The 21,042-nt window shown below is 55.4% G+C and overlaps 2 protein-coding genes across 3 annotated transcripts in view; one reads left to right on the plus strand and one right to left on the minus strand.

The window, feature by feature from the left end:
- The window catches only part of FAM83G (family with sequence similarity 83 member G), a 30,628-nt gene extending 19,076 nt beyond the window's left edge, over positions 1-11,552 (minus strand). The window contains exons 1-2 of the mRNA XM_004776552.3: positions 11,469-11,552; positions 10,371-11,020 (exon numbers count right to left, since the gene is read on the minus strand). Of these exons, the coding sequence (XP_004776609.1) occupies positions 10,371-10,892 (522 nt within the window). The 5' untranslated portion in view covers positions 10,893-11,020; positions 11,469-11,552. The remainder of the gene's footprint in view (positions 1-10,370; positions 11,021-11,468) is intronic.
- SLC5A10 (solute carrier family 5 member 10) overlaps positions 1-21,042 on the plus strand; it is a 58,786-nt gene that overhangs the window by 30,961 nt on the left and 6,783 nt on the right. For both annotated transcript variants that reach the window (XM_045083662.1, XM_004776553.3), the window contains one exon: positions 19,923-20,030. In XM_045083662.1, coding sequence (XP_044939597.1) covers positions 19,923-20,030 — 108 coding nt within the window. The remainder of the gene's footprint in view (positions 1-19,922; positions 20,031-21,042) is intronic.

Genomic DNA, 21,042 nt, shown 5'->3' on the forward strand with positions numbered 1-21,042 from the left:
TGTTGCTCCCCAAGGAGGCCCCCCGGTCCCACATACTGTTCCCCATTCTGGACCTGGGAGAGCTGGAGCCAGACACTCGAGGCTAGAACCCGGGTTTTGCGCTGCAGGATGGTGTAACATTCAGTCCTCAAACAGGCGGTGTGGCAGTAGTCACTGTTCCCATTTTACAGATGAGGAAACTGAGGCACGGAGTGGTTCACTCCCTTGCCTAATTATCTGTTTAGGTGTCCCAGCTGGCACACAAAGCTGTGACTTCATCCAGGGGAGAGCCCCCATTCGGAGCCAGCATGCGGCCTGGTCTAAGGCAAGCCTCAGGGAGCTGCTGTCCACTAAGAATGTGACCTAGTGGTCTGGGTCACAGGAACGAGGGAAGCCCAGGACAAGCCGTGGCCCCTCTCCAGCCCTCAGTTTCAATATCTGCAAAATGCGGGTGTCAGCCTCGCTCACTGCTATGGTCCTCTAATCCACGCATCATGGCTGGAGCCCAAAGCTGCTGGCCCAGCGTCGAGGGGCACAGCAGCTGTCCCCTACTGCAGCTCAGCTCACACAGATGCCAGAAGGGTCCCACGCAAGGCCAGGGCCAAAGCCACGAAGACACTGGAGGGGAGGCTGGAACCTGGAGACCACCCTTGTGCTGCCGTATGTTAAGTGACTGCACTGGAAAAGTGACTCCACAGGTGGCCTGGGTCCCTGCTTTGAACCCTGTGCCTCAGGACCACAGGAACTGGTGTGTCCACATAAGCAGCGGGAGCAAGTGCCCAGATGCCAGGGGGTCCCCCGGCAGGCATGCGCACATCCCACATCCCAGTCCTGGTGTCGCTGGGGAGCCGACAGGGCAACAATAGCCCCACAACACAGAATACCCAGAAGACACAGACCAGCTCCCAAGGCAAGGAAGGTCTCCAGGGGTCCCTGTATCTCACGGATCAGAAAGTCCTTTTTTGAAGAAAGGCACAGAACCAGAAGGGACCAGATACCCATGACAACCATCCCCGTTTTCAGCCCCAAAGGGCAGCACACTGGGGTCTGGATGATACCCAGGGGGAGCAGGAGGACAGCCGTGCCCCAGAGGGGGGCCAGCCATGCAGTGGGTGAGGCTGGAGCAGAGGGGAACGTGGCAGGGATCAGTATAGGCACGGGGCTTGAACACGCTTTAGACCCAAATAACCCGTATATGCAAGCTCCCAAGATGTGTTCCTCCAAGGGTTCCCCACAGCCCCTTTTACCACGCCCTCCCCAATCCGATCTCGGGCACAGCCTCCCATGCCCCCACCACGGGCACTTCCATTGTCCAGGTGGTTACTGGGGGGACGTGAACAAGGGGGGCAGCGTCTGAGCCACAAAGGAGCAGCAGCCCCCACCCATGGCTGCAGTCCCCAACGCACACAGCCGGAAGCCTCGTGATACCTCCTGCTGGGGCCAGCGGTATGGGTGGGGGGTGCTGGTATCCCCCAGTCCCCCCTGGGGCCGCCACAGGAGTCTGAGCCCCTGGGCAAGGACAGCACGGGCCCAGAGTTGGAGCTCAGGGCTCCAAGCCAGGGTCCAGCTCTACATGAGTCATGTCTCTTTCTGGGTCTGTGTCGTCATCTGTAAAATGGGGAAGGGGGATGTGAGGCCTGAGGTTAGACCTGCTGAGGGAATCCCCGACTCCCTGGGCCCGGCCCTGCCCAGGTGCCCTGATGGCTTGTCTGAGCTAGCTGGAACATCTTGCTGGGCTGACCACCACTCCGCCTCCCTCTGTCCCACTGGCATGGGACCTCCACCTGCCACTGCAGGCAGACACCCGGCCCGCAGCTCCCGGCACCCCTGCCCCGGCGCTGTTCCATGGACTTCCTGTGACCACAGAATCCACTTTTGGGGCAGAACTGTGCTCATGGGCCTGGGGGTAGGGCAGTTGTGTGGAAGTGCTGGGGGAGGAAGGGCAGGGGCGAGATGCCCCAGGGGTTCCACACACAGCTAGAAGACCACTGCCCAGGGGCTCAGCCTCGGCGCCATCTCCTCTTCCCCAGGGGGCCCTAACCCCACTAGCTGGCCCTTGAAACACCGGGCCTAGAGCCACACTCCCAGCAGCTCCTGCCATTGGGGCACGCACCATGTCTGTGTTTCTGGCAAGGCCACAGCAACCGACTGAGTGGCACACCGTCTCCTAAGGGTCTGGACTCTGAGAGCCAGTTCAGGGTCCAGCAGGTTCCCGTTTGGAGCTCCCTCTCCAACATCTGCCCTACCCTCCCCGGCCATGCAGTTGTGTGGAAGAGGCTCAGAGAGGGGCAGTCCTGGGCTCTCCCTTCCAAGTGCTCCAGAACAGAAAAGGGGACACAGACATGCCCCACCCACCCTGGAGCCCAGAAGCAGCCACACAAACAGAGCACGAGCACACAAGGCCCTGGCCCTCTGTGGCTCTCATGTCACCATCTGCAAAGTGTCAGAGCTCTGGAGCTGTCACGCTAAGGCCCTGATGGACTCCTAGATGGTGGCGACACAGGCAGCAGACAGGGGAAGACAGGGGACCTCAGGCAAGAGCCTCCGTCTCCCCAGGGGGCAGTAACGAGGCCCACCTGCACAGCTGTTGGCGGGCAGAGTGCATTAAGGCAGGCACAGAGGCCACTCGGGGCCCCAGAGCCCGTGTTCAGCACCTCCTCCTCGAACAGACTGGAGTCCTGGCCCACCTGACCTATGGCACCCTCTGGGGCGCACCAGCCAGGAATCATCGCTCACCATCTCCACTCTTCTGTGCTGGCTAGAAGGCTGGCACCACCTGGTCACTCACAGAGACGACACAGAGAACGCTGTGGGCTGTTCTAAGGTTTCAAAAGATGGTCATCAGCATCCTGGATTCGACTTCCACTTCCGGCCACCACAGAATAACAGAACCTACACTAATCTTCTGGCCTTAACCAGCAAACAAAACAAAACAAAAAACCCACAAAAACCAGGCCAAATCTATGAAACCCTAGACAACAGGACTGCAGCAAGCACAGTGCTCCTGGAGAGAAGGGGAACAATAAGATCAGCCTGAGATTGCCTCAGCTACCGCCTGAGCTGCAGCATCGGGGAGGGGGCCCTGATGGAGTCTAGCAGTCTCCCTGAATCAAGGAAGCAGAGTGTGCTCAGGGCATGGTCGCCAGAATGTTCTGGATGGAATACTGGAGAAGAGAGAGGGCTGTAGAGAGTGAACACCAGACCCCCATACAGGGTGTCCCCTTACCCTTCAGCTGGTGACTGAGCATCACATGCATGAAGGAGACCACCCACGCTGGGACCAGACTGCCGGAAAGAGGCAGCTGAAATGGTCACCGGTGTTCATGCAGGATGCAGGAGTCATTTACATTCCCCACAGCTAGAGTGCAGAGCTCCCTAGAACTCAGGGCCTGTGCAAAGAGTCCTCAGGAGGGTTTTAACTGAGTAGTGGGCAAATAAGCCCTAGACCAGAGCCCAACAAACTTCTTCTGTAAAGGCCACATGGGAAATACTTCAGGCTTTGCAAGCCAGCATGTGGTTCATGGTCCAGCTCTTACCCTGGGCTAAATCAGCTCTGGTCCCACTAATAAAGCCTAAAAACACCAAAGTGAACCTCAAGATGTGAAACTAGTAACAATTTAGGTGAAAAATACACTGGATGGGATGAATACTAAATTAGACACCATAGAAGAAAAGATGAGTGAACTTGAAGACACATCAGTAGAAATGATCCCAAATGACCCATGGAAAGGGAATGACAAACCAGGATCGGCTCAGAGCATCAGTGCATGGGGGCAGGGCCCACTGAGAGGGTCTAGGATACAAAAAATTGTGAGTCTTAAAAGGTATGAAGGTGTGGAGAAGACAGAAGAATGTTTGAAAAAGTAATGCCCGTAATTTTTCCACATTTGAAGAAAATTATCCATCCACAGTCAGGGAAGCTCAGTGAGTTGCAAGCAGAAGAGACAGGAAGAAAACCTCATTGAAGCACATCAAAATCCCATCATTTAATGCCCAAGTGAGAAAGAGAAAATCTGAAAAGCAGCCAGAGGGAGGAAGATCATTATATAACGAGGGTGGAGATAAGCAGACTTCTTCGTAGAAGAATCACAAACCGGAGAATAGGGGAGCAACAAACATCTTTAAGGCACTAAAGGCAAAAACAATTACCCTAGAATTCTCTACCCAGGGAAAATAGCTTCCCAAACCAAAAACGAAATAAGGACTTTTTCAGACCTAATGGTTTAAGGAGAATTAAGGAGACTGAAAGGCCTAGAAGGTTCTCCAAGCACTGGGAAGGACTCCTGGGAGCCCCTGGCCCCAGCGTGGTGGTGAGGGGTGGGGGCATTCCTCCTCACTTCTGGCACTCTCCAAACCAGTCTGCCCATCCTCTGGGTCCCAAAGGCCTGTCCCCAAGGGAACAGCCTGGTGGTCCTGCCTCCCAAGGACAGAGTCTGTGTAGGTCAGTAACACCTGCTGACCCAAGCCAAGGGCAGGATAACCAGGCCAGCTTTCTGGCACTCTCAGATGTCCCTTTTCTAAGGACTAAGCAGAGGCAGCAGTGACCACTACCACTGTCCAGAGAGGAAGTCCCTGTCCCAGAGCCACATGGTCATGGTCAGCTGGTGGCAGAGGCCTCCTGCTTAGAGCTCTTCCCCTGGCAGGGGATCCTGTGTATGTTCTAGCTGACTCCACCTGCCGCCCTGAAAAGCCCACCCTGGCTCCTGAAACAAACTCCTGACCATCAGCTCTGCCCAAAGGTAAATGCCCCAGGGCCTCCTGGCTCTGCCACTCCTTCCCGGGGTGGCCCAGGGCATGGCCTCAGCTTCTCTTCTCAGTCGCATGGGGGCTTGCGATGGATAACCCGAGTCTCGCCCCTCTGACAGGCATCAACCTGGCGCCTTCCCCACCCTCTGCACTATTAAAACAGAAGCCTCATTAAGGCCAATTAAAGGAGGCTCAGGCCTCCTGAGCGCCAAACGGCTACAGCAGGATGGGGTCAAGAGGCACATACTGGTCACGCCCAGAGACCTCTGTCCGGGGACCCAGCCCAGTCCAGCAGCGTGGGCCCTGCCCTGCGTCTCCAGCCTTCCCCAGATACACATCGGCCTCCTGACCAAGGCTCAGGAATGCTGCAGGGGAAAGAGGCCCAGCAGAGGGTGGGGGAGGGCTGAGTGGTGACCCAGGCTGGGTGGTGACCCGGGCTGTGTCTGTGGATGAGCGGGATAGCACAGGCCCCGTCCCCTTCCCACCGGCCCCCAAGGGGCCTCCGAGTCCTGTGAACTTCCAGGCCTGCAGGCCTAACGTCTGGCCAACCAGACCCCCGCATGGGCATCCGTGAATGGCACCAGCTGAGGATTTTCAAATAGAAAAATCTCAGACTAATTAGAAAGCCTGTAAAACCTCAGGTTTCCCAGGGTCCGGGAGTGACAGACGCTGTGGTGTCACTAAGCTTCCCAACCCCCCAGGACTGGCCTAGAAAGGACTTGCCCAAGGTCCCACTGCAAGCCAGAGAAAACCCGAGGTCCCTGGGCCACCTGTTGCCCACTGGTCTCTACTATGTGCAGGCAAGCCCCTGCTTGAACTCCTCCAGGACGGGGAGCTCACTACTTTGCAACCCAGACTATTCCCAAAGTGACTGTCAGGAGAGAGGGGAAGACGAAGGAAGAGAGGAGAGAACTCGCACTGATGAAACACCGCACTCTCTCCACCACTCTGATGTGGCTGTTGGCATCACCGTAGCAACGAGGAGGCAGGAACAGAGGGCCAGAGGGGCGAAGTGACCATCCTGGGACAGCACGGCTAACTAAGTGGAATAGAGACTTGGCCATGGGTCTGTGTGGTCTGCAAGTCCCTCCTCCCACTGCCCTGCACTGCATTTAGCCTGGGAGGACACCTGGAGAGCCCTCAGAAGCCACGAAGGAGGCAGGCCAGAGCCTGGCAGGACAGAGGGCAGAGTCCTGGAGCGGAGGTGAGGCCCTGACCTGCACTCAGTGTCCTCGGATAGCTCAGGAGCTCGTGAGCGCTCACCACTGTTACTGTTCCAAGACAAGTGTCCAATCCCCGTTTTGTAGATGAAGAAACTGAGGCCCAAGGCCATGCAGCAAAGGGGGTGGCAGCGCCGCACAGGAAAACCAGGGGACTGTGAGAGGACTGGCCCCTCTCTGCTGGCCTGGGGGGAGGTCCCTTGGCTTCAGGATGTTTGGCGAAACCGGGAGACCAGGAGTGCCATGCAGACCCGCCAGACCAGACCCTCAGGTGAAGGCCAGCAGGCTCTGCCCCCACTCTCAGTGCCCTAACCTCAGTATCCTCATCTGGGACATGAATATGACAACAAGGTCGCGGGAGGGAGGACCGTGACGGCAGCAGGGAGGCTGCCTGTCCCAGCACCAGGTGCCAGAGGCAGGCAGCGTGCGCCCGGCCCGAGCTGCGGGCCCTCCTTCCTGGCAGAGCTGCTTCTGGCTCTTCTCAAAGTCTCAATTAGGATGCAAACGCCATTGGGTAGGAAGCCTTGGAGAGGATGGAGCTGACACCTGGGATTATGTTATCAGATGGTTCCCCACCTGGCAGGCGAGGGCCCTGGGCCTGGGCTGGGAACTGTGGGAGCAGGCACGAGCCCCTCCCCAGCTCTGCGGCAGGAGCCTGGCCCTGCTGCTGCTCACCTGGGTTCCAGCAAGCGCCGCATACGCCTTGGAAACAGCTCAACGGGCCTTCCCACGGCCTCTAGGGGACAGCCTAGTGCCAGCGAGCTCAGGGGAAATGAGAGCCCTCCCTCCTGCTCCTGGGGGACCTGCAGGGGTCTCAGCTTTGGGTGGCCTGTTCTCCCCAGTCCTGATGTGCTCATACTTCTACCAGCACCCCCCCGGGAGAGCCAGGTGGCTGGGAGCCTCATGGGGACAAGGAGCCTCATGGGGACAAGGAGCCTCATGAAAGGGCTTTTACTGTCCTGAGTCAAGCTGGGGGCAGCAGCAAGGCGTCAACGCTCCCACTGGGGGCAGGGCCCAGAGAGGACAGCCAAGATGCCGCTCCCGTCGGGGGACAAGGTTCTGGGCCTTGTTCTGGGCCCAGACCGAGGTTCTGGGCCCGGCTCCTCTAAGGCGCCTGCCCTCTCTGGGCTCCACTAAGCCTCGGGTCCCTCATCCGCCCCAAGGAGGCAACACCTCCTCAGCACAGGTAAAGTGCCCGCTCAGCACCTGGCATACAGCTGGCATTTAACGAGCGCCTCATTAAGCTGCTTTTATTCTCTGGGAGCTGAGCCGTGAGCCAGGACGTCAGTGTGTGAAGGCAGGGGCTGACCGAAAACACTGTGGGGTTACCTGCTTCCAGTCTCCTCCTGCCTGAGGCAAGACACTGGACCTCTCTGGCTCTCTCTGTTCCCAAGCCCGGGCCTGGCAGACCTGAGAAGTGGGTTCTAGTCAGTCGTGCTCACTCACTCGCCCTCATGCTCCCTCAGTGTCCTCACCTGTCCACGATTCACCCCCAGCTCTGGGACCTTCCCCGGACTGTCTGGGTTTGGTGCAGGGGTCCAGCTAGGAGCCTTTCCCCGAGGTCGTGGATGGGGTTGGGGGCACTCCCTCCCCAGCCCCCTCTGGGACCCAGCCCAGCCTCACCCCTCTCTCTCTCGCAGGCGGCAGGGGAGCGAGGCTGGGGCTTATCCCTCCTAGGCATGACGTTACAGGCCCGGCCTCTGGTATGCAGCTGCAACCCTGAAGGAGGTTTTTCCCCAGGTAGATCATGGGTCCTGGGTGGTGGTGGGGTGGTTAACATCTCAGAGCCCTGTGGTGCTGGAAGACGGGTCCCAGAGCACAAGCTCCCTGCTCAGCACCATACAGCCAGTACGGTTAGACCCGGAACCCACTGGTCTCCTCCCCCAGAAGAGTCCAGAATCGCAGGGCAAAAGCGTGTCAGAGCTGAAGGGACCCTTACCAATCGTCAATGCCTGTACCCATTTTACAGACGAGATGATTGGGGCTCTGAAAACAGCTGGGGCTTGTTCTAGGTCTCCCAGCGGTGGAGGCAGAGCTGGGACCCTGGGCTCCCGGTGCTGGGCCCCACTAGTTTCGTTCTCATGTTTTGGCAAAGGGGGGAATTCAGCAGCCTTGATGGGAACACAGCCGCTCCCTGGCGGCCGCGCTGGGGCGGGCTGAGTGTGTGCTGCGTCACTTCCCGGCCCCAGGGTCTGCCTGCCCTGCTGACAGGCCAGGGGGAGGAGGAGGCGGCGGGTTAGGCTGCCCTGAGTCAGCACCAGCAGCCCCAGCCCAGGTGCCCAGTTGGCAGGGGGTCAGTGTTTGTGCCAGGCAACCGAACAGCAGGCTCCCCATCCCAGGCCTGGGGATTGGGGAGTGTTCTCCCCGCACTACTGCTGGTGGGGTGCAGAAGAGGATGCAGGGTGAAGGGAAAGATGTGGATTCACGGGGAGAGATAAAGCAGGGAGAGCTCCCAGTGCCAGCGGGCGGGCAGGCCAGGAAAGCACCTTGTCAGCATGGCCGTCAGCATCCGTCAGCAGCACGGCCCCGTGCCGGAGCCTGGGAAGCAGCAGGCGCAGGGCAGATGGGAGGCTTGATGGCAGTGTGTCTGGGCTGCCCCTCCCTGCCCTGCCTGTCTCTGTGTTCTGTCCAGGCCAGGATGGGCAGGGGACCCATCTTAGAGTCTAAGGATGACAACAGGCCTGGTCCCCACCCCTCCACCCAATAACTTGCTAGGTGACATCAGCAGAGATGAACCAGTGGTGCCTCAGTTTCTACATCTGGAAAATGGGCAGATCCCACTATCTGAAATTACCAAGTGCCTTGCACACAAAAACCTGTAGCTGTTGTCATTACTGCCCACCCACGCGCACACACTATGCTGGCCACGGGTCCCTGGATGGATGTGACAAGCAAGTATAAAGGATGGGAAGCAGAGGCATGGCTCACCATGGCGCCGTGGGGTTCGAACAAATCCCTGTTCTCTCTGTGCTCTCAAATGGAAGACCCTAGACCCTCCTGCTGGGTCTGAGAGGCTCCCTGCCATCCAAGGGGGCAGGCTCAGAAGTAAGCCGCTTTTCTCAGAGGGGTCAGGCAGCTGCGCTGACTGAGGTACCACACCGACCAGGGTTCCAACCCGAGATGGACCTCTCCCCAGCCATGTCACCTTGGACAGGCAACACCAACAACCTGGTGGGGCTTTCATGGGGAGCAAATGAAGTTACAAGAAGCCCAGGGGACTGCATGGCATGGCTGGGTCTCAGACCAGGCTGCAGACATGTGGGGAGGATGCCTCGTGCCCAGCCTGGCCCCAGGTCCCCCTATTTGGTCCCATTGCTGGGCCAGGCCATCAGTCTTCCTGTCTGGGGAAGATTAGACGCGCTGGCCTTTCCCAAGCCAAGCAGGGATCTGGTGTCGGTCTCCTTCCTACTCCTGGTGGGGAGGAGAGGGAACCCTGGCACAGCAGGTCAAAGCCCAGCCCCGGGGTCTTAGTTCCCCATTTTTAAAAAAGGGGTCAAGGGACCCCAACAGACCCTCCCAAAGGACTGGGTTGCACAATTTCATCAGACATGACATCAGTCGCACCTGCCTACCCCCTGGCAGGTGTGGGGTAGGATAGCTGCCCAAGAGCCATGAAGGCCCCTTCCTCCTCCCACTTTCCCTCCTCTTCCTGAAACTCTTCCTCACTCTGGTCACCCGATTCCATCTCCTCAACAGCCAAAGACGCAGCCCCAGGCTCCCCTCCACTTTATATATCAGAAACCTGAACCGCAAAGCTGCCTGGGAATAGGATGCAGGCCAGGCTTTGAGACACAGGCTCTCCGACTCTGCCAGGGTCAGACTGCCTGTCCGCGAGGGACAGGCACTCCACCTTTCTAGAAACCTAACCCATGGCCACCTTGTCAGCTCCTGACCCACTTCTGGTTTCTCTGCCTATGAGTCTCCCCAGGCTCTGTCAGCCAGGATGCTCGCCAAAACCAGCATTCTGGGCTCGTACGATCCGCTGCCCCGCTTGGGGCCTGGCGAAGGGTTACAGTCTGCTAGAAACACCTGCACTGGCACAGATATTGCTAACCACTCACCACCCTCTACTGAGCTCAGGCCTGGCCTCAGGTCGGCTGAGAATGACTACCCAAACCAGGGATACTGCCCCTCGCGGCAAGGGAAGAAGCAACGCTGGAGGTCCCTTCACCATCCCAGCCTGGGAAGATTCTGTCGTCCCAAAGCTCACAAAGAAGCTCAGAGAGGGCGAGGAAGTCACTCCCCAGGAGGCCAGGGGAAGAGGCAGCCTGGGAGCAGCAAAGAGACCACAAGGGATGGTGTCATGGTCTCCGCATTGGTGCTGTGAGTTCACGCGCACCGAAATGGCAGAGATGCTGGGGGCTGGCTCTGGTGCACAGGGCCAGCTTCCCCTCAGGGGACCCCCCCACCCAGTAGCTGGCTCACCTTCTGGGCCTGACTGATCATCTTCCGCACCACCTCTTTGATGTGGGCCTGCCCATCAATGGGGGGCTGCATGTAGACGCTGGCCCGGGTCACACCACGGTAGGCAATGGTGTCGGGCCAACCCAGGTCAAGCTGCGGGATGGATCGGTCAGACTTCTGGGGCCAGTACTCCAGGGATGGCAGTGGCTCGGCCTCGGTGGGGTCCCCACCTGCCCTGCTGGCCTCCTCACTGTCACCAATGCCATCGTCCTCAGGTCCCCGGGGCCTGCTGGCAACCCTTGGGTCCTCAGAGCCTGGGTCATACACCTCAATGGTCTCCAGGATGCGCTTGAGCTCCAGCTCCGAGAGGAAGTCCCGAATGTTCTCCCTCTTCAGCACCTCATAGAAAGCCTCCCTGCCACGGGCCACCAGGGCCTCCAGAGCCAGCCGCTGCTCCTCGCTGTAGAAGAACTCGGGCTTGGACTCACTGGAGCGCCAGTTGACGTGGCTGTCGTCCAGACACTGTACCTGGGAGAAGGCCATGTTGCCACTGCCCAGACGACGCTTGTGCCGGGTGGGCGGGCGACAGAGAACTCCACAAGATCGGGCTCCTGAATTCCGGCGCGCTCTGTGGCTCCACCAGTGCCTCAGCGACTCTGCCCATAGGGAGCCTGCGGGAGAGCCCAAGTGAACGCAGAGGTCAGGTCAGGGTGCAGGCGGGACCGGGGAGGGGCGACACGGCGACAGGGCGGGGGTGGGGCGGCAGTGGGCGAGACGGTGGGGCGGGACCCACGCCTGGGTGCGGTGCGCCTCTATCAGTAGGGGCCGGGGGACCCACATCCCGGAGGAACTGTGGAGCTGCCTAAAGTCCTAGGCAACTTCTGGGAGGAACCAGGGCAGGCAGGGAACTTCCCAGAAGTTTCCAAGAGTGGGAGGCAGGGCACAACCCGGGTGGCCTCTGGCCCAGCTCGGCGGCGCCCTGCATTCTGACAGCTTCCGGGAAGGGCACGGGGTCTTAAAATCTACGGACCCGCAACCCGAGAGGCCTGCCCGGAGGAGGCTCGAGGAAGCGCCGCTGCCCGGCACAGGATCCGGGGCGGCGGGCCAGGACTCGCTTACCGGGCGGGCGCGGGCCAGAGCCGGCAAGGAGAGGCGCGCAGGCAGAGCGCAGCGCACCGGCGGCGGCGGACTGGTGACTAATGCAGCCCCGCCCACACCGCCGCCGCCACCTGCGGTCACGTGCCGCCCTAGGGGCGGGGCCGGAAGCTGATTCAGACACCCACCCCACCCCCACCCGCAACCCCGAAGGGATACCTGCTTGGGGTGGCTGTGGGCTGCTCCTCCTCCTCGGCTCCCCGCGCCGGGTGGCGGAATTCTGGAAAGCCCAGGGACCAAAGTCCAACAACGATTGGAACATTGGAGCCCAGAGAGGGACAGTATTCTTACTGAGAACACACAGCAACTCAACAGTCTCTGCGCTCCTCCCCCTGACTCCCAGGGTTGGTAACCTTGGTCCAACCCTATCAGTGTCCAGTTTCCCAGGTGGGATGGGAAGTCTGTGCAGATACCCAGCTGTCCAGTTGTGGAAGCAGAGTTAAGGTACTGGACTGGGAGACCCCATGGCAAGGATAGGACACCGTCTTACCCAAACTCAGGAAGGAGCCTTTACGGAACCTGGTGTCCATAGAGCAGGTAGATACCCAGTTCTTAGTCCCTATCCCTGCTCCTTACTGGGACGGGTTGCCCCCAGGGACTGGTCCCAGATGATGAGCAGTGCCCACCTGAACCCTGGGATGGGGAGAGCCAGAGAGGGCTGCTGAGGGCTGGAGTCAGACCCAACTCTTATGCATATACCCTGTGTTCCCCACCCCACTCAGCCACAGAGGAGAGGCAGCAGTCCCCAGGGGCAAGCACTGCCTTGGGAGCCCTGAAGGCTGATTTATATAGCCTCACTGCCACCCGAGACCCAGAACGAGAGTCTCTGGGCTTCAGCTTCTCCTTTGGCCCTTATGACTAACCCTGGGGCTCATGAAGGGAGTCCTGGCTCTCTGGGCTGAAAAGGAAGCCCTCCAACCTTGCAGTTACCTGTTCATATTTACAGATGCACAGGAAGTTGTTAGAAATAAAAGAACAACAGCACACCAACAGAGAGGTCATAGGCAGGCAGCCTTCTCCCAGTGGCATCATCTTGTAGAACACAATACAATACACACAGTAACAGTAACACAATAGCCAGAAAATTGACATTGGTGCAATCCAGAACCTGTTCGGATTTCACCAGTTTACAAGTGTTCCTGGGTGTGTGTGTGCACGCGCAATCTTGTGTGTAGATTTGTGTGGTCGCCACCATTGCCATTAGGATGCAGAACTGTTCCACCATCACCAAAACCTCCCTCTCTACCACCATACCCACATCTCCATCCCTGACCCTGTCAACCCCAAAATCTGTTCTCCATCTCTGCAATGTTGTTATTTCAGGAACGCTATATAAATGGAAAGTGTAGCATAGAACCTTTAGAGATTAGCTTTTTCTCCCACTCAGCATAATTCTCTGACAAGTCATCCAGATTGATGTGCATGTCCGTAGCTTAATGATCTGTATCATTTCTGTTGCTAGTATTCATGGCATGGGTGGACCAGAGTTTGTTCAACCATCTCTCCTGCTGAAGGACATGGGTTGTTTCCAGTTTGGGGGCTATTATGAACGTAGCTGCTACGAACCTTCATATGCATGTTTATATATTCATTCATATATATGTTGTATCATGTATTTTTACATTCCTACCAATTATATATGAGTGATCCAGTTTCTTCACATCCTTGCCAACATTTTATGTTGTCACAATTTTTTTATCTTAGCCACACTGATACATATGTAATAATCTCTTCCTATGGAGTTAATTTCTATTTTCCTAATGACTAATGACATAGAACATATTTTCATGCACTTATTTGCCAGCTGTTGGTCCTCTTCAGTGAAATGCCTGTTCATGTCTTTTGCCCATTTTCTAAGTGGATTGTTTGGTGTTTCCCCTTGAGTTTGAGAGCTTTTCTCCTTTTTTTTTTTTTTTAAAAGAGAGAATGAGAGTGAGTAACAGTGTGAGCAGTGGTGGGGAGGGGCAGAGAGAGAGAGACAGAATCTCAAAGCAGGCTTCATGCCCAGCACAGAGCCTGACATGGGGCTTTATCCCGCAACCCCAACCAAGACCCAGACCTGAGCCAAAACCCAGAGTTGAACACTTAACCAACTGAGCCACCCAGGCCCGGGCTCCCTGCTCTTATATATTCTAAATACAAGGTCTTTGTCAGGTCTATGGCCTGCACAGTATTTTCTGCTGGTCTGTAACTTTTTAAAAAAATATAAAATACAGGGGCGTCTTGGTGGCTCAATTGGTTAAGCAACTGCCTTCAGCTCAGGTCATGATCCCAGGGTCCTGGGATCAAGACCTGCATCAGGCTCCCTGCTTGGCATGAAGCCTGCTTCTCCCTCTCCCACTCCCCTGCTTATGTTCCCTCTCTCGCTGTGTCTCTCCCTGTCAAATAAATAAATAAAATCTTTATATATATGTATATATATATATAAAATACAATATTATTAATTATAATCACTATGCTGTACATTAGATCACCAGAATTAATTCATCTTATAATTGAAAGTTTGTACCCTTTGACTAAGATCACTCCTTTTCCTCCATCCCACAGCCCCATCATTTTACTCTCTTTTTCTGACTTCAACTTTCTTGGATTCCATTTGTAAGTGAGATCATTTAGTATTTGTCTTTCTCTCCCTGACTTACTTCATCTAGTATAATGCCCATAATGGTCCACCAATGTTGTCACAAATGGTAGGATTTTCTCCTTTCTCAGGGCTGAATAATATTTGTGTGTGTGTGTGTTTATTTGTGTATGTCATATCTTTATCCATTCATCTGTTGATGGACCCTTGAGGTTATTTCCATGTCTAGCTATTGTGATGAATGCTTCAATGAACATGGAATACAGACATTTCTTCAAAGTAGTGATTTCATTTCCTTAAGATATATACTCAGATGTGGCATTGCTGGGTAAAATGGTAGTTCTATTTTTAGTTCTTCTTTGAGAAAACTATGTACTGGTTTTCATAGTAGCTGCACTGATCTAGGTTCCTACCAGTAGCACACCTACATGCACAAAAGGAATTCCCTTTTCTCTAGATCCTGGCCAATACATGTGATCTCTCTCTCTTTCTCTCTTTATGATAGCCATTCTAACATGTGTGGGGCGATATTTCATTGTGGTTTTGGTTTGCATAGCCCTGATGACTAATGATTTTGAGCACTTTTTCATGTACCCATTGGCCATTTGTATGTTGCCTTTGGAAAAAATGTCTATTCAGATCTTCTGCCCACTTTTTAATTGGATTTTGTTTTGAGGTTCTTTTTTGGGGGGGTTGCTATTGAGTTGTATGAGTTCTTTATATATTTTGACTATTAATCTCTTATCAGTTTTTTGGCTTGCAAATATTTCTTCCCAATCTATAGGTTGCTTTCTCATTTTGTTGATGATTTCCTTTGCTGTGCAGAAGCTTTTTAATCTGTTGTAGCTCCCCCCCCCCTTTTTTTCTTTTGGTGTCAAATTAAAAAAAAAATCATTGCCAAGATCGATGTCAAGGAGCTTACCACCCCTCCCATGTTTTCTTCTAGGAATTTTACATTCAAATCCCTAGTCCATTTTGAGTTGGTTTTTTTTTTTTAATTTTTTAAAATATTTTATTTATTTATTTGACAGAGAGAGATTACAAGTAGGCAGAGAGGCAGGCAGAGAGAGAGAGGAGGAAGCAGGCTCCCTGCTGAGCAGAGAGCCCGATGCGGGACTCGATCCCAGGACCCTGAGATCATGAGCTGAGCCGAAGGCAGTGGCTTAACCCACTGAGCCACCCAGGCGCCCCTTGAGTTGGTTTTTAAGAATGGTTTGAGATGGTAGCCCAGTTTCATTCTTTTGCATGTAGCTGTCCTGTTTTCCAACACCATTTATAGAAGAGACCGTCCTTTCCCCATTGTATATTCTTAAATCCTTTGTCCTAAATTAATTGACTATATATAGTTGTGGGTTTATTTCTGTCGTCTCTATTGTGTTCTATTGATCTATGTGTCTGTTTTTGTGCCAATACTGTATGGTTTTGATTACTATAGCTTTGTAATATAGTTTAAAATCAGGGGGTGTGATGTCTCCAGTTTTTCTCTTCTTTCTTAAGAGTGCTTTGGCTATCTGGGTTGTTTTGTGGTTCTATACAAATTTTTAGGAAATTTTTTCTATTTGTGTGAAAAATGCTATTGGAATTTTGATAGGGACTGCATTGAATCTACAGATGACTTTCAGTGGTATGGACATTTAACAACATGAATTTTTCTAATCCATGAACATGGTATATCTTTCTTTTTATTTGTGTCATCTTCAACTTCTTTAATCAGTGTTTTATAATTTTCATTGTACTGGTCCTTCACCTCCTTGGTTAAATTTATTCCTAGGTATTTTATTATTTTTGATGCCATCATGAGAGGTATTGTTTTCTTATTTATTCTTCCTGATGGTTCATTCTTAGTCTATAGAAACACAACTGATCTTTGTATAGTGATCGTGTATCCTGCAACTTTATTGATTTTGTCCTGTAGCTTTTCTTTTCATCCTTTTCACAGGTGTCTCACACTGAACTTCTAATTTTGTTGAGGTTTACTTAATCCATTTTTTTCTCTTATGCATAGTGCTTTTGCTGTCAAGTCTTTGAACTCTTTGCCTAGGCCTAGTCCTGAAGATTTTCTCTATTTCCCACCCAAATGTTTGATAGTTTTTACATCTTACATTTAAATCTGTGATCTATTGTGAATTAATTTTGTGTCAGGTGGAACATTTAGGTTGAGGTTGAGTTTTGGTCTCTGGATGTCCCCCAGAAGGATTTTATGGGGAAGAAACAGCCTCAGAGAACTTAAATAATCACCCAAGATCACACAGTATGGTGTTGGGATAGTGGGACTTAAACCCAGGTCTGTGTGTTTTTCTCCTACTCCTTACTGCAACATCTACATCTGGACTTTCTCCCTGGGATGGGCCGGGGCTGGTTAGGGAGTGGGGAGCAACTTGATTAGCACTCATGATCTTATGTCCAGTGGCCTCCTTGGGAAAGGGTCATTCAGTCTATCAAGAGACACTGGCAGAGGCTGTCACAGGTCACAGAGTTAATGGTGCCCCGAGGATATTGCCTAAAGCGTGCACAAACATCCACAGGTTGAGAGTCTGAACGCCTATGAATTCCCTGAGTTTATGAAGGAGGGAAGACCGTATTCCCGAGAGAGGGAACAGCAAACATGGAGGCCCAGAGGTGTGGCTAAAACTGGCTAAGTGGGTAGGGGGCCATGAATGGCACATTTAGAGGCTTGTGGTCCTTCTTGCAGGGGACGGAGAGCCAAAGAAGTGTGTGAGCAGGAAGGAGGTGGGCAGATGGATGGTTTTAGAAGGTCCCTCTGCTGTGTGCAAGGAGGGTGGGTTAGAGGGGGCAAGGCGATGCAGTAAGGAGGTGATGCAATTCACCTGGTCCCCAAGCCCAGTGGCTGGACTTGGTATTGGCCACAGGGAGGGAGGACATGGGGGATGAGGAGAGGGCCAGCCCCCAGGCTTCTGGTGTGGCCCTGGCTGGACAGAGGTGCCGATGCAAAAGTCGAGCCAGCTGGGGAGCCCCCAGGCCCCTTGATTCTTGCCCAGTTCAGAAGCAATCCCCCCTCCCTTCACTGTCCTGAGGCTGCTCACTGTTTGAAGGTAGCACATTCAGGGGACTTTAATGGCGACACCTCTGCTGCTGACATAAAGGAGAGGTTGTTCTTTCTTGCTGTTCAGCACAAACTCAGGCAAACGAGCCAGTGGTGCCCAGAGGCAGAGGCCCATGCCCAGAGCCTGGAATGGGCTGAACAAACTGGGCCAGAATCTCCTGACTCGGGCTTTCTGAGCCATTATGTGGCTGTGACTCCTCACCCGTCTCTCCCAGGAGGGCTGGGTCCGGGCATCAGAGCCGGCCAGTGCAGGCCCAGAACCTGTCAGGAGGGGCCCATCACCTGCCCTCTGCATGCTGGACCCTAGTGCCCACCCCCCCCCACCCCAAAGTCCCACCATGGGCCTGGGGCTTGACCTGGGTCCCACTGTGTGTCCCAGCCAAGTTATGCCCTTTTGGTCCCAAGGGTTCCAGTCCACTGCTGGGCTGCCGCTGGATCAAGCAGTGCCTGGACCTTTTCATGACTGTTTTCTGGCATCCTTTCTCCTCCTCCTCCTCCTGCTCTCCTCCAGTGCCTGCCTCCTTCTCTACCACCATTCACTCCATTACTCACTCATTCATTCACAAATGTTCCCAGCCCTGAACTGAGTGATACCTGGGACCTGGAGATGATTCAAACCCAGTGTCCGCCCTGGGGAAGCTCGCAGTCTGGTGGGGGGAGGTGAAATCCACAGACAAACTATCATGATTCAATCCTCCGCCATAGGAGCCTTTGAGAGGAAGCTGCTTTGCCTGCTTGGGGAGCGGGGAGGTGCAGAGGGAGTCAGAGAAAGCCTCAGAGGACCAGCCCTTTGCAATGGGCCAGGGAGCAGGAGGTAAACAAGGGTAGGACAGAGTCCTGGGAGGAGGGGACCTCGTCTGCAAAGGCCTGGAGGCGGCCAAGCGCTGGGCGTGTGTGAGAAAACAGCAGCCGGTTGGGTGGCTGACGCGCACACGCTGGGTGGGAGGACCTGGGACCAGTTGACAGGGACCTGAAAGGCCCTGGCTCTGGGCATGTGGGGGAGGGGGGCTTCTGAGAAGGAAGTAGTGTGAGCAGAGGTGTCATTTTGCAAGGATGGGGGGGATAGAAGGGGGCAGGGAGGGGCTGGTGCCCAGGAGCAGGGCAGGAGCCAAGTGAAGCAGGCAGGGGTGTGGCAGGAGAAACCAAGGGGCTGGGGGGCTAGGGGCTGGGTAAGGGGAGGGGAGGAGAAAGGACAGTGAGCCATTACCAGGTGGAGGAGGTGGAAGGGGACAAGTCCGATTGGATACACTGATTGGGAGGTGGGATGACTGGCAGTGGATGCTACAGGTACCTGGATGCAAGAGAGGGTCTGGGCTAGAGATCAGGGTGCCAGGTCCTTGAGGATGGCTGGGTGGGGGGTGATTCCCCAGCCCTGCTAGCCTGGAGGAAGGGGATCTGAGACTGCAGTGGATTGGACAGCCATGGAAGGACTTTTCAGTAGGGTCATTTGGAGGGGGCCGTGGTGAACTTGGGAGTGCTTGGTCTGCAGAGGGGAATGCTGCTGCCCCCTGCCTGACGGAAATATAAGCCCCCACACTGGCCTCCCTTTGCCCTAGAGCGCTGGTCCAGCTGTGTCTCTTTCTGAACTTCCCCGGCCATCCCCCTCCTCTCTTTTGCTCCGAATCTGTGGGCCCCCTGCTGAAAATCCCGAGGGACAGGGGCCACAGGGGTGATGAGGAGTATTTGGTGAGAGGAACACGTGAATGCGGGCTGCCCACTGTTCCCGCACTGTGCTCGGGAGGCCGGCTGCTGTGGGCAAGCTCTGGGAGTGGGGCCCACGCTTCCTGCCCCCCAACAGGGCTCTGCATGAGGGGGCTTGCTAGGGAGGCCTGGATGTAGGGCTCAGTCCTGGCACTCACCCACAGATGAGCGGTGTGTGCCCCTCCTGCCTCTGGGGAGATGGCCACGGTGATAGTCCCCTTCTTACCAGCTAGCCACCCACGTCCACCAAGAAGAGGAAGAAACAAATCAGCAGGCCCCAGTGGTCCTGAGCAAAGAGATGAGGAAAAATGTGGAGGGGCCGGGGGGTTCAGGGGATGGACCCAGGAGTCACTTCTGAGCCGGTCCCCCCTGGAAGGCCTGGGCAGGGGGGCTGGTGGGGAAGGCCTCAGGTGACAGGGAGGCCCGTGTGGCTGGAGGAAGGTGCAGGGGGTGGGGAGCAAGGAAGGGGCCAAGTCCGGAGGAGCCCAGCCTCTGTCTCTATGACAGGAGGGTCTTGCGGATGGCAGAACTATTAGAGAGTTCTGACCAGGGTGTGATTGGGCTCCCCTATTTTTCAGGTCCTGCAGGAGCTGCTGGAGATAACTTTGGGGGGGTGGTGTTAGGGGGACAGGCCCCAGCCTAAATCTCTGAGCCCCGGGGTTGGAGAAGGTGCCCCTTTAGACTGCCTTTGCCCCTCCGGGGAGAAGGGCTGGGGGCAGGAGGGGGGTGAGGGAGACCAGCACCCCAGATGGCTTCTAACAGCAGACTGTTCACATGGGCAATGCTACACCGCAGGTGAGCTCCCTGACCTGGCCTGGGACAGGGAGAAGACATTATGACGGAGGACACCGAAAGGAACAGAGTCAAGGGTTTAGGGACCAGAACAGCTCTGAGGCCAACCCCATCTCATGACCCAACCTGGGAAACGGACCCAGGACCACGTAGCTCCTGGTCAGAGATGGTGACATCGCAGGGCCCCGCCGGGCTGGGGTCTTGCTAGATCCAGGTGCTCACAGCTGTGGGAAGGGTGGGATGGGCGAGCTGGGATATACTGGGCATCCCTCTGATGCAGATGACGTGGGCTGCGTGGTGCCGTCCGAGTGCCTGCGGGCCTGTGGGGCCGAGATTGGCTGCTCCAACATCGCCTACCCCAAGCTGGTCATGGAGCTGATGCCCATAGGTGAGACTCTGGGAGGGGTCAGGGCGGGGTGTGGGGTGGAAGGGTGGGGCAGCACGGCTAAGGGGCGGGATGGGGGGAGGGGCGCTGTGGAGGCCATTCTGGATCCAGTGTGACATCCAAGTGGGATGTCACTCATCAGGCAGGAAAGGAATGTAATAATGTGGGAAAATACTCACATGGACCCCCGCCACGGGCTGCACAAGATTCTAAAGACGTTTCATGGGAATACCTTCCATCGCCTTGAGAACCCTAAGGGCTGCTACCATCATCCCCATGTTGGAGACAGGGGACTGAGACCCAGAGAAGTTGCTGGGGCTTGCCCAAGTTCACGTGGCCAATGAGCCCCAGAGCTGTGTTCTCAGCCCAGATAATCTGCCTCCAGTGCTTGTCCTCTTCCTCCCTGCTGTCCCATCCCCTGAGTGAGGTCAACCTGCTTCCCACTGCTGGCTGTGAGGTAGTCAGCTCCATTTTACAGATAGGGAAACTGAGGCACGGAGCGGGGAAAGCGACTCCTCCATGACGACAGAGTGGCTGAGACATGAACCCCGGTTTGTCTGGCCCCAAACCCACTGCTGACCGCTAGGATCAGGAGCTCAGGCTCCCTTAAGCCCCACACCTCCTGCCTCCACCTATAGGTAGAACTAGGGGGCGGGTTTTGGACTTTCCCACATTCCTTGTCCAGCAGAGCCAAAAGAGGAGATAGCCTTCTGAGACCTGGTTTCCTCTTCAGATTCCCAGACCCTGAGTCTCCCTCACTCCCCGTGGCTTCCCCTCCAGGAGCTTTGTGGCCCTGCCCTGCTTTCCCTCCCTCCTGGGACGTGTTGGCCCAGGGGATGTGAGTTCACAGAGCTGGGATCGAATCACAGCTCGCTGGCTGAGATATTTGGGGCGTGTCACTTCTGCTTGAAGCTTCATTGTCCTCATTTGTAAATTCAAGATAATGACGCCTACCCACCCCTCAGCGTGTTGTTGCTGGGATTAAACATAATAATGCCAGGACACCGCCTGGCAC

The sequence above is a fragment of the Mustela putorius genome, unplaced genomic scaffold (assembly GCF_011764305.1).
Source record: "Mustela putorius furo isolate JIRA1106 unplaced genomic scaffold, ASM1176430v1.1 tig00000731_pilon_pilon_pilon, whole genome shotgun sequence".
Taxonomy (NCBI): domain Eukaryota; kingdom Metazoa; phylum Chordata; class Mammalia; order Carnivora; family Mustelidae; genus Mustela; species Mustela putorius.